We start from the raw sequence: 14,054 nt of genomic DNA, 5'->3' as shown, positions 1-14,054 counted from the left end.
AAATGTCGAAAGGTGGATAAAAGTTACTGATTAATATATTTAATAAAACACATTTTTTGTTATTATATTAAATAAAATTGAGTTGATAATATAATTCATTTCCACCATGAATCTACAGTTAACACAATTAAGGGAAAAAAGTTACTGAATTAAACAACATAAGATTTATTTCAGATATGAATAGAACTCGCAAACTCTGGTGCAATGATTAGCGCTCTACCAACTAGTCTACAATCGGACTATACAAAAATTACCCACTAAAATAGTCATGAAACTGCAGTGTGCATAAAACTTAATCATAAAAAATAACCATGTCTATAAAACTTTCATAGTAAATCAGCACTAAACAAAATTGTAGGGAATCAAAAAACGGAATGAAAAAATTAGAGCACTGTGTATTTAGTACCGGCCATAAGATTAAAGCCACTATTACATTGAAACCAATTTCTAAGTACCAAATTAAGTTTAAACTGTATACAATTTCCACTAGATACCTAGTCAATAATCACAAAGAGATATTTATGTCCGAACACAAAACAAATACCATGAATATCATAATGATAATTTCAAGCAAATACGAGTGAAATTATTAGTAGTTGACTTGGCTGCAGTTTCATAACATAAAAAATAGTACAGACGTTGTCCAGACTTGATTGCACTATTAAAATATTGCGGGGGAAATTAAATCTCAATTGCAATATGTTAATAATTCTCATTTAATATGATATATATCAATATAATAAATAAAAGTGTTTCTTTGGTTCATCGAACTATCCAAATTATTTGTTTTTCTTATTGGTAAGAAGTTGAAATGGAGTGCCGCTGGTTTAAAATTATCTTGTTGCTTAATTCCGTATTTATTATTATTATTTACTATTTTAATTATCGTGTTAAATTACATCTCAGAATAAGGGCCTATTGGAGCTCCGCTGGTTTAAAATTATTTTATCGCTTCATTCCGTAATTATTATTATTATTATTATTTACTATTGCTATTTTAATTATCTTGTTAAATTACACACTCAGGAAAAGAGCCGATTATTGGAGCGCCGCTCGTTTAACATAAACCCTTGTGACCGAAATGAATACAATCATAATAATAATTATTTACCAACTCAACATTCACAAAATTTATTTATTTATTGATGTATAATTTTACTCATAAATAATACTTACATAAATATAGCCTCAAATCTTGATACACAATCAATAAAATGAAAAATAAATATACACTCCAATATAAATAAAGTTTTATGAATAACGTTAGGAAAGTTAACAGAAACAAATTTGAATCCCCCTAACACAACGATAAAATATATTTCAAAGTATTACGCAACCCGAATGCAATATAAATTATAAAAATTATGTGTTACATCGCGGCTGGTCACACGCGAAAAATATATTCTGATCTGTTTTTCTAAACGCGCCAATAGAAATATAACTTCAAAAAAAAGCTTAAGAAAACAATATATTTACCTGCATATGTTGTATGAGTGCCTAGACATTTTCTAGTGCCTTTATAGGAATGTAGAGAATATTCTAAAGTAAATAGTATCATGACACCTACTGTTGTATTTTATAAACCATCTACTACCTACACTCTACAGGGATCTTATGAGAACCTAAAACATTCGCCTAGTATGAAAATATCATTATTTAAATTTAGTAAGAATGTGAAAATTCTAAAAGAAATTGCCATGGTAACTATTAAACAATAATCAAAAACAATTTTCTTTAATTGACTATGAAGCAAAATATGTACCTACGTAAGTTTATGAGTGCCTAATACATCTTTTCCAGTGCATCGATCGATAAGAATATACCTAGTGAATATTTGAATAATAGAACATTATGATAATTTTATATTTTTTCACAAACAATCTACCTTATCTATGAGCTTTATTATTATGAGAGCCTAACATATATTTTTTTAAATATGGAAAATCAATATTATTTTTAGCGTAGTAATAAAAAGATGAAAATTGTAGAAGGCATTGTCATTTCTCCATAAACAATCTACCTGCAGGGTTCTATGCGAACCTGATACATTTTTTTAAAAATATGCAATATGAATATTATTTTAATCGTAGTAATAAATAGGTGAAAATTGTAGAAGGCATTGCCATTTTTTATAAACAATCTACCTGCAGGGTTCTATGAAAGCCTGATACATTTTTTTCAAAATATGCTATATGAATATTATTTTAAGCTAGGTTAAAATTCTAGAAGATATTGGCATTTCTTCATGAACAATCTACCTGCAGGGTTCTATGCAAGCCTGATACATTTTTTTTAAACATGCAATATGAATATTATTTTAAGTGTAGTAATAAATAGGTGAAAATTGTAGAAGGCACTGCCATTTTTTATAAAACATACCTGCAGGATCTTATGCGAGCCTAATACATTTTTTTCAAAATATGCGATATGAATATTATTTTAAGCTAGGTGAAAATTCTAGAAGACATTATCATTTCTTCATCAACAATCTACCTGCAGGGTTCTATGCGAGCCTGATACATTTTTTTAAAATATGCAATATGAATATTATTTTAAGCGTAGTAATAAATAGGTATAAATTGTAGAAGGCATTGCCATTTTTCATAAACAATCTACCTGCAGGATCTTATGGGAGCCTAAAAAATTTTTTTCAAAATATGCGATATGAATATTATTTTAAGCTAGGTGAAAATTCTAGAAGACATTGCCACTTTTTCATTAACAATCTACCTGCAGGGTTCTATGCGAGCCTAGCAAGTTTTTTTAAACCATGAATATTATTTAAGCGTTAGTAATAAATAAGTGAATATTGTAGAAGGCATTGCAATTTTTTATAAACAATATTTATTTTAAAACGTTGTAAAAAAACAATTAAAATACCATTAACTTATGTTTTTTTTGTTATTTTTATAGAGGATTATTATTTATAAAATTCATCTCGACTATTAAAGTTTCACATGACTGTGTGAATGTTTTATTAATTATTAATAAATTAAAACAATTTTAATAGGTTATATAACCACTTTAATGGTGAATTGTAAATTCAGTCTTCAATAAACCAATCTTGAATTTTTGAAAAAGAAATATTTTCCAATTCGAGAATTTTCGAATCTCGGAATAACGGAAAAGTCGATCGAATCGTAAGCTGTATTTATTTACGTGCAATATTTTTTTAAACTATTTTGACAGTGGTATAAAAATGCGCACCACGGTGCCCCAGGATATTTATGAAGGATTTTCAAAAAAAATCCAGATAACCTTAATTCAATGCGCAGATGCATAAATACAATGATAGATTCTTTTGCCGTTTCTTTAGGCAATAATTATGTGTTTACTGATGTTCCCTTATTGCTACAGTTGTCATTTGCCTTTCATTTCTAAATATTTTATTTGAAAGTTTGAAAAACAAAATAATATACAAATAATCTAGGAATACATCGACACGGAGAAAAATCCTTTAATATTTGATTGTGTTTTACGATTTTAATATAAATAATAGCTCAGAATAATTAAAAAAAAGGGTCTTTAAATTTGATTCTGATTCAATTAGCTGTTCAAAATGTACGAAAATGGTTTTATTGGTATGCCATTCAAGGCGACTTTTTTTGACAGTAAAAATATTCCAATGATGGTAAAATAATGGGATATTTATTATTTATTATATTTTCTATGGTTTCATCTAATACAACGTTTGATACAATAATTATTAAGAACCAAGCTAGTATTCCATTATTATTAGTTAGATAATATTTAAATTTTATCATGTTGTCTTAATGTGCGTACATATTATATATAATATATTTAAATCTTATTTTTTTAATCATCTTTTATATAACTTTGTACTATTTATGCATTTTTAAATCAACGTACCTAATAAAGATAAAGAAGAAAGAAAACCACTAAATTTTTATTTTTATTTTAAGTGGTTATATTATATTCTGCCCCGCTAAGTAAAAAGACAGTGTTTTTGGTTTTAGTGAAATGATAACCAAAGTTTTAGAGAGATTATGTCAAAACAATCCAATAATTTTACATAATATAAAAGAATGGGTAATTAAAATTAGCCTTCTCGTTTCGCTAAGACCAAAAACACTGTATTTTTGCGTAGCAGGGCTGTATTTCTCTGGTGTATTTTCAATATGTTATAAAGTTAAAAAAAATAATTTATATAGATAATCAATACTAGTAGAGGCATGTTAAATGTATGCAATAATGTTGAATTAATATATGTCGAAGACGTAAAATAGACGTGTAATTATTTAACTACTCAGTCATTAATTAATATTCATAATGTCATGCAAGATGCACTCTAATGTGATGTATCAAATACTAGCGTGCAGACAATAATTTTGCTTTAATATATCAAAAACACACGATTAAAGTAAATTAAATCAATATGTATCACTGATTCTCATTTATACAATAAATTATTTTTCACGAATCATCAATGAATACCACATACGATTTAAGAGTGCAACATTTGAAACAAACATATAAAATAAAATTTTACAAAAACTTGTATCGGATAGGACTTGGACCCGCTTCCACCGTATATAAAATCAGCCATCTCCAACTTCAAGCAAGCTGTGATCTACTATCCAGTATCAAAATTATTGTCAGTGGTCTATCACAGCCTGCTATTATTATTCTTCAATTTAAACAACACTTGTCTCTCATTATTACAAAGAAATACTCAATTTTATAATTCTCGTCTTAAACATTATAAAATTTGGTCTGCTCTCTTTGGGACTCGTTGCACCCATCGTCAAACTAGTATTGCTATACAAAAACCTAACTACGTGACTGTAAAAGGAAACTACGCCTCAGTTTAAAGCGCGGGGATTTACATATTCCTGCGACAGGTTGTAAGCGATGCAATACAAATCAAGTAATACAACGAGGTCCCGTGAGCATGCTCTTGGTTATTTAAAACTCTTCAATTCCGCAATGACATTATACGAGTATCATATTATTATAATTGATTCTATACGTTTTTTTACATTTTGCGATGCATAATCAGTATCTTTAGAATTATTTTGAAATGTGATAATCGTGCCCATTTTTTGAATAATAAAATGACTAATTCTTGTCAAATTTGGGATCACATGGATTATAAATATATTTTTTATCGTAAATATTTCACTATATTAATGCCAACATAAATTTTACTTATGGTTTTATAAATGCGTTTAAAAATTAATAAAACTAAACAATCTAAACACCACTGCACATGAGTGTAAGTACTGAAATATGACTATATTCTAAAACATTAGATCGAGAGGTTTTAAATAATTATATTTTATGTAATAAAAATACTTTATGCAGTCAAATGTTTAATATTAATATAAAAGATGATAAGGCTTCAAAATTATATAAATAGATTATCCACAACGTTTAAGGAATGTCCAGGCTTATGCTCTGAAAATACCATTAAATTTCCATTTTGACCTACGTGGGGCACGTAGGCCCTTAAGTTATGAGTTTAATTGTTTTAAATCAATGAAAAATATTATTAAAAACCCTTAAAAGACCCTTATTTTTCAAATTCCACCCAAGTGAGATATCATATAGCAACATTTGTATAGAAAATTATAATTAAAGATGTAAAATTTTCCTCACCATTATTTTCGGTGGCGCGAAATTATATTACTTGCTCTACTCCATGCTCACGTTTATTTTATAACAATTTTATTTAAAAATTAGACTTAATAATATTACGAGTAACATCAGCTCTATCAAGAAAAACTATTGACCGGTATGATGCATGTCCACGTGGTATTTTTTTTTATAATATTTATAAAAATAGCCAACCACAGATTATCAACACTATCTACCGAGAACACATGAAAGAAAAGGAAAGTATTCAAATATTGTAAAATATACTTTAAATTTCATACAGCTGGTGATAAACGAGGTATATTATAATGCTGTATTGCAATAAAGTAATTTATCAATTCAAAACTCTTAATTGATATAATGAAACACGATAAAATTGCTTTTTATCTACATTTTTACTACCCGCTAGTTAAAAAATGTAAAAATACGGTTTATATGCACTAATTATCATAAAGCGGCATACATTTTGTTAGAAAAAATTTATAGAGATAATAAAAATGACAGCATTTACAATATAATTTATAATATAAATCGTATCGCTGGATTTCCCATAATTTTACCATTTTGTGTAATGTCTGCATGTAAGAAATATAATGTAACTGCAATATTAATTTTAATCAATTTTAAATGACAAGTACTTAGTTATGAGCTTTATCGTTAACTATTTCATATATAATATGAATCAATACCGGAGTATTATTTTAAGGACCGGTTTTGATATTTTTTTTTCCATTTCCTTATAATGTCATTACGTTTTTATGGTCAGTGGTTACTTCCGAATAATGAATTGAAGACCATTGCGAGCCACACGTCAAAAACACCCGCCAACCATTCACAAATTCCGTTTTGCCCGAACGTAAGAATCTTACTCGACAGTGATGACAAACATTCTGTAACACTGTTCACATATTCACCAATGATGACCGCAAAAAACAAAAATAATTTTTATGGAATTCATTTAAGTATTTCAAATAAAATAGGTACCCACCCTTACTCGCGTATGAATAAAATTTATAGTATTTACTAGTTTGATAGCATTTTGTATTTTTTTATTTAACTTGTTTCTATTTTGATATCAAGAGTAGCTTTTGAGATATCGATAATTAAATATTTAAAATAAATTATCTCTAAAAGAAAATCAACGACGCTCATCATTTTATGCGTGTATTCATACATTATCAACCATGACAAATATATTATTGTTAAAGATTTCAGAATTATAGCATCAATAACAAAACATCCCATGTTTAAAACACAAGAACAAAATTAAATTAGTTTTTCTACATTTTTCTCTTTGAGGCACAGTTAAAATGAGAAGGTGATAAAAAATATTAGAAGACTCGATGGTTTAAGACGAAAATTGATTTTATTTCATTATTATATTGATGGCATTTGGCAATATCTGTAATGAAACTATTCTAAACCTGAATTATCCATAGTTTTAAAAGTATTTTTACTCATCAATCATGACTCAATAGGTTAGAATGGGCCTAAAGTCATGTTTTGAGGTTTTTTAATCTATAAATTTTTGAATGAATAATTTTATATTATGGTGTTTGGTAAGGCAACCACGCTACTGCGTGAGAATATACCATGGCTCTCTTTTGGTATGTTCTCATGTCTGGTTTGATAGGGTTTTCTGGTGATTGAATTACCATGATAAAAGCCCTTAAAATTATCGAAATACTAAGGCATATAAGCACAGGCTCATAAGAATACCAGAAAATTTCGATTTCTTACCTTGCTCTTAGGTTTAAATAAAAATTGTTTATGTTATAAAAATTTTGTGAAGAAAATTATTACTATCGATTGAACTTCATGACAAGTCAATAATAAGAATCTTATGTATTTTAGTTTGCAGTAAAAGTCGATAATATTAATAATAAGAATAATGAATGTTTTATTTAATGTAATTTATGGGTAAAAAGGTTTCCAACCTGTGCCCCGGGTAACCACCGTTGCACAAATTAACCACCAATACATGCAACAATAGGCCGAATTACGTACATTTTCTCGATCGGTATGAAGTAACCCAACTCCCGCTCGCGAGTATAAATACCACAAACTTCTTTACCGAAGTCATCAGTTCGACTCCTGTCTTGTGCTCAGCCACTAGAAGAGGAAGAAAGTGAAACTTTTCAGACTTTGTCATAATTTTGAATATAATTCAAACAGCCTAGCAAAATGCGTGCTTTCCAAGTAAGATACTGGCATATACATTTCGTAGTAGAATTAAAATATATCTTAAGTTTTACTTTGAAACAAACATTTTAATCTTCATCTAATACAAGTGTTTTCTTATCAAAACGGAAAAACGGATATTATAAAAAAAAGTTTCCAATGTTTTACTAACATACAAAATACATATAGTTATAATTATTAGGTATATATTTTTTCAATAAAATCTATACGATTAAACAAACTTTTACAATGATTGTATATTGGATATTGAATATTTTTTTAAATTCAATATAAATATTTAAAGAATTCTATCTAAGCTTTCATTAATATAATACGCCTTTCATACACCAAACATTCGTAACTATATTTTTGATAAATTTAAAAAAATATATACGCTTTTTACAATACTAATAATTTCATATCAAATCATTACATTTATATTATATTTTAAAACAATTATAAGATCAAATGAACATGATATAATATAACCCCTTATATTTTTTCTCAGCATTTAAAAATCCCTCTTTGGAATACCGTGCATTTCTCCACTTTTTGTTTTTAATAATGTTGGGTTCATTTCGCCTTTAATAAAAGTGATATTTAATTACCAAGATTTGTGTTAACTAATTTAAAATTTTAATTAGTATAAAAACCATTATACCGACAAAATTGAATCATTGAATACGCACGTCGTCATATTTATGAACGAATTTATTTTAAGGAATTTCTTATGGGGCTAATAATTTTAAATTCGTCAGTAAACAACCGTGTAGTTTTTTTAATATTTGAATATTCACAATTTTTCTTAAATCCGTACCCTGACAGAAAACAATAAGTCAATCGATTATATCTTGGTGGAAAAATAATAGAGTCATAAGACATATTGCAATATAATATTTACTTAGTAATTATAGTAATAAAAGTAATTTTTGGGGTTTTTGTAGATATCAAAACCTCTTATTGTTTCAAGAGAAATAACTAACAGGTAATCATCCAACCCATTAGATCGTTCTTCTGAATCAAGAATCAAGTACATATTGGAAAACACTACATGTACATTTTACCACCCTGGCTTCAGAGGTGAACATTCTGTCACAAGTTTGCAGTGAAACAATTTGTTTATATTATATTGAGACCAAAAAAGCAAAGTTTTGAGCAGATAACTTTAACCTTTGTAATATCACAGCCAGTTTACGAGTGATCTTATTTGCAAATTAATAAATGGTTTTCATTTGTGATGAAAAATAATCTTTTTCAGGTATTGAGCGTTGTTGCCTTGATCGCTGTGGCCCAGGCCGGATACATCGGCGGCGGATATGGTGGTCACGGAGGTGGTGCTGGATTTAGTGGCAACGGAGGCGGACATGGTGGTGGACATGGTGGTGGACATGGTGGACATGACGCTTCCAGCTACGCCAACTCCGTGCTGACCTCTCACCATGGAGGATATGGTGGAGGACATGATGGTGGTTCCCACGGAGGACACGAGCATGGTGGACATGATGAACATGTTGACTACTATGTATGATACAAAATATTTATTTTTACTTTAGTTTTAGTTTAATGAATACACTTTAGGTCAGTTTGGTTGAAATGTTTATTTTTAAGATAGTGATAGGCCAAGAAAATAATTAAAGATATATAAAACAGTTGTAGTAATAGTTTTAAAAAATGAAACTATCAGAAGCAAATCAAGTCCTACCCGCTTTCGTTAAAAGTCCGAAGAACCATCAAATGTAGATTTTCTGCTGTTTTATTTTTTTTCTATACAACTAAGTCATATTTTGGAATGCAACATAACTTTTACTTTTCATAATATTTAGTTGTATTGTAAATAACAATAAAGTCCCGGAGAATGTTTAAAAGTTGAACGCATAACAATCAATCTGAGTAGTTCATTTAGTGATAATTTAATATTAATTTCATAAAAATATACAAATAATTAGTGAGTATCGTAGGAATGTATAGTTTTTTTGTCGTTTCCCACAGTAATTTCCCACAGTTTTCCAACAGTAATTTTTGTAGTTTCATTTCCAATTGTTTCAAATATTAATATGGTGATCAATAAACAATAAATATATTACAAATGAATCATATCTACTGAGAGTATTTGATGATAGTTTCAAATGTTGATGACTTTAATACATTTAAATTAGCTCGGAATAAACATCTAATTTAACAAATTTATCACAAGTCAACACGAATCATCAAATTATTACATTTATCTAAACAATAGACACCTTTCCTTATTCAAAACATCATAGATAATTTATTAACAATACACTTTATAGCTGCATTACAATATAAACGTAAGACAATCGTTTGCAAAATCAAAGTGAAATATATGACAATAATAATTATGATCTGAATTAAATATTATTATTGATAATATTGATAAATAAATTGTAATAATAATTCTTAGTAATATCGGCATTTCTAGTAATGTATTTTGTTTGGGAAACTCATATATTATATTTAAAAATAGTATTGTTTTAATATTTAAATAAAAAAAACGTAAAATGGAATGATAATTCAATGCAATTTGAGACCCACAAAATGTATTGTGAATGGAATTTTACAATCTGCCTGTTATGTAATTGCAATTATGTTGTTTTATTTTTACTTTTAAAGTCTCATTTTTGTCTCATGGCTTGATTTAAAGAATGCTCAAAGTAAAATCACATGATACAATTTTATTATTCCGTTCGAATTTCAAAATAAAATACACTGACCATTGTCGTGTACGGAGATATGATCAAGAATAATTCAGCTTTGTTTATTTTACCGCGTTATCTGATACATTAAATGCAATTCATACTGCAGTCATAATATAATAATCGTCGTGTTTACTTGAAATAAGAAGAATGAATGAAAGTTGTGAAAATTAATTAAAGCTATTATTATAAATACAAGAAAACCAGTTGCGATTTCTATTTATCGAGTCTCGTAGAAACATAATTTATTTCCTTAGAAAGGATAAAGCTCTGATTTTGTCGAGTAGATTTCACTTAGGTATAAACTTTGTAAATTGTTAATAATGTAATATTGAGTAACTGCTTTTTCCGTCAATATAACCTACCAACAATTATTTTATTGCCTACAACTGATCTATGAATAAATTATTATCTTCGTAATGGGCTTCCGTCATATTATTGAGTGGGTAACTACTTATTTGGATTATTAAATGTTTGGCTTTAATTTTTGTAATAGTTATTATATTAAATGAACGTATTTATTTAGAGAGCAGTCAATCCAAATATACACAACGTTAACAGAAAATTAATAGGCACTTTGGTGTTAGATGTAATTATTTAAAAATACATACCAATATACAGCATATTATTAGCTTTTTAATGATAAATACCAGAAATTTATGGGGATATATGGAATATTTTAGTTATTTTAGTGTAGTGTGACTATTTTCAACAAATTGAATGGGGCATCTTCCGTTTATAGTAATGAATCTATAGAGTATTTTTTTTGAGATGAATGAGTACGTTATTTATGCAGAAAGTAGTAAAACATGCACATAAAGTGGGATAACTTATTTTGCCCAAATAATGGACTGGCTGCTTTGTGCATAACAAACTACACTCACTCAATCCAAATTATTTTCATTTTTTTTTGCGCTTATAATACTGATTTGTAGTATAAATAATATGTGATTTAAACATATTAAATATAAAAAAATAACAATTAATACGTTGGTAAGGTAAATACGACCTTTTTAATAATGAACATTTATATTGATATAGTTTTGGGTTCCAGCTTTTCCAGCAGGGAATCAGCTGAGTCATGGTCTACTTAAAATTCCTCTATGGAAAAAAAAAACATAAGATATGTTTGGATAATATAATCTTTCAAATGCGATTTACTTAAAAAGACGATATGCTCACAATCAAAAATTACTACTAGTATTGTTTGTTTTCTAGCAAACCAAGTAACTACATTGTGGCGACATAGACAAATTATAGTACATAATTTTATTCGGAATAAATATTTATAAATATACTGATTTTATTATAAAATATCTAATAACAACATATAAATATATTTTTTATCTTTAGGCCCATCCCAAATACACCTTCGATTACTCCGTGAAGGACCCCCATACCGGAGACAACAAGAACCAATGGGAACATCGCGATGGTGATGTAGTCAAAGGTAAATAAATATCAAACAGTTTTAAAAATTTTCATTACCACTGACACTAAGTAATAAGTTAATTGCAGACACTTTTATAATAAGAATATTCTTTTTAATTATTTTTATATCTCAGAAATTTACCCTTTTTTATGAAAGTAGTTCAACTATTTATACACAGATGTCATAAATAAAATTGAAGTAAATTATTTTTTACATCGTTGTCTTCCTGAACGCAGTAAATAAAATATTATGGTAATTTATATTGTGATTGTTTGCTTAGGATCATACTCCGTCGCTGAAGCCGATGGCACCACCAGAATCGTCGAATACACCGCCGACAAGCACAACGGTTTCAACGCTGTCGTCAAGCGCGTAGGACACGCTTCCCATCCCCAAATCTATGGACATGAGCACGAGGCCCCAGCTCATCACGGAGGACACTACTAAGCAATAAAATTAATATCATTAATATCATACCCTGCCATGTTATCGAAGACGCCAACCCATCTTGTATATAATACTTGGAATAGCCAAAGCATGAAAATATTATGGAAAAAAGCGTTGCACCATCTGTGGAAAATTATTATAAAGTAATTTATATATAAATATTTATTTTATCATCATTCTTAAAATTCATCATCATTGATATATCGTATTTTATTATCATTACTGTTTATCATCATTCTATTTGGAATTCATTCATAAAACATATTGCACGCTTTGTTGACAGTCATAATAATATGTATAATATTTTATATGTATATCATATTATTATCTATCACTTATATTATTATGTATTTATTGTATTCAAATTACTATTATTGTGAGTTGTCAAATGCTTTCTGCTTTGTGAAAAACTGAGAAGTGATTTTTATTTTTTTTATGTTTTTATTGAAATAAATAAAAAATATTGTTATATATGAAAACAGCTTTCTTATTCGATTTTGAAAATTCCGCTCCATTACAATACAATATACACACATCACATCTTATCAGCATTATTTCAGCCCCTCTTGATTTTCTTGAAGGCTTTTTACTATGCTGCTAAATATTGTTTTATAATCAATCCAGTGAGCTTTTGCTTATACTTTACATACATCTGACTGCAGTAGCGCACCTTGGGGGGGGGGGGGGGGCAGGGGGCCTTGCCCCCCCCCAAAATATGAAAATCATCAGAATGATTTTACATATTATTGAAATCGAAAGCCAATAAACTATATCTTGGGCTTAAACAAACAACACGGCAAAAAATGATTTGTAATTCTCCAGCACCCTTTTTAGTAATATTTCTTAGATTTTAATTTCTAATACAAAAATTTCGAAACACTAATGTCAGGTTTTTTTAGAAACCCGTTCCCTAATGAAATTCTCGGTGTCCACCCGAATTCCGGAGTGGTATAGGTCATGGCTGGGGAGGGTTGACAGGCCTAGCCTGGGGGCCCGGGCTGTGGGGGGCCCGGTGTGTCGGGTTGACCAGATAAGTGAGATAAACACATATCATAAATTAGCTTTAATAGTAAATAAAGTCGCCTGCGGCGCTATTATACTTCATGACTATGAACATTTTAATTTATATTAATGTCCAATATATTTTCTGATTATTATGTGTCGACAGCTCCATTATTAAAGTAGATGACGTACCTACTGAAAATCGCCAATAATTCACTGTATAAGTACCCTCAATTCGAACTAAAACACAATTTGAAAAACGTTAATGTAGTGTTTCACACTGCCTTTAATCTAAGCGGTGGATAGAGGGCCCGTCAAATACCCTAGCCCAGTGGTCGGCAAACTCATTAGTCAATAGAGCCAAATATCAACAGTACAACGATTGAGATTTCTTTTGAGAGCCAAATTTCTTAAACTTAAATTATATACGTAGGTAGTTTAGTTAAAGTCCTAATTAAATTATAGGTAGGTACATTGAATAAAACTGAATATCATACGTAATAATGATCTTATTTATTAATAAAAATTAAATTGTAAGTAAGGTATCCATACAATTGAATCATGACAATGACTGACAATTTCAATGTGAATAATGGCCTTGCATCTCCTTGTAAAGTTTGGGTAAGTCAGGTTCGTATGTTGTTGATTTAATTTTAAGCACG

At 28.7% G+C, this 14,054-nt stretch overlaps 1 protein-coding gene across 1 annotated transcript; it reads left to right on the top strand.

Moving 5' to 3' along the window:
- The first annotated feature begins 7,800 nt into the window (after window positions 1–7,800).
- Window positions 7,801–13,750, top strand: LOC147067845 (cuticle protein 19-like). The gene is made up of 6 exons (XM_085952480.1): window positions 7,801–7,815; window positions 9,056–9,143; window positions 9,279–9,319; window positions 11,865–11,961; window positions 12,224–12,339; window positions 13,715–13,750. The coding sequence occupies exons 1-6, from the start codon at window positions 7,801–7,803 to the stop codon at window positions 13,748–13,750; spliced, it is 393 nt and encodes a 130-aa protein (XP_085808606.1).
- Window positions 13,751–14,054: the final 304 nt, after the last annotated feature.

The sequence above is a fragment of the Rhyacophila brunnea genome, unplaced genomic scaffold, assembly GCF_057557595.1.
Source record: "Rhyacophila brunnea isolate RB1 unplaced genomic scaffold, BYU_Rbru_1.0 scaffold_3, whole genome shotgun sequence".
Lineage (NCBI taxonomy): Eukaryota > Metazoa > Arthropoda > Insecta > Trichoptera > Rhyacophilidae > Rhyacophila > Rhyacophila brunnea.
The sequence above is the reverse complement of the archived record's forward strand: the minus strand, read 5'-3'. Positions and strand labels throughout refer to the sequence as shown.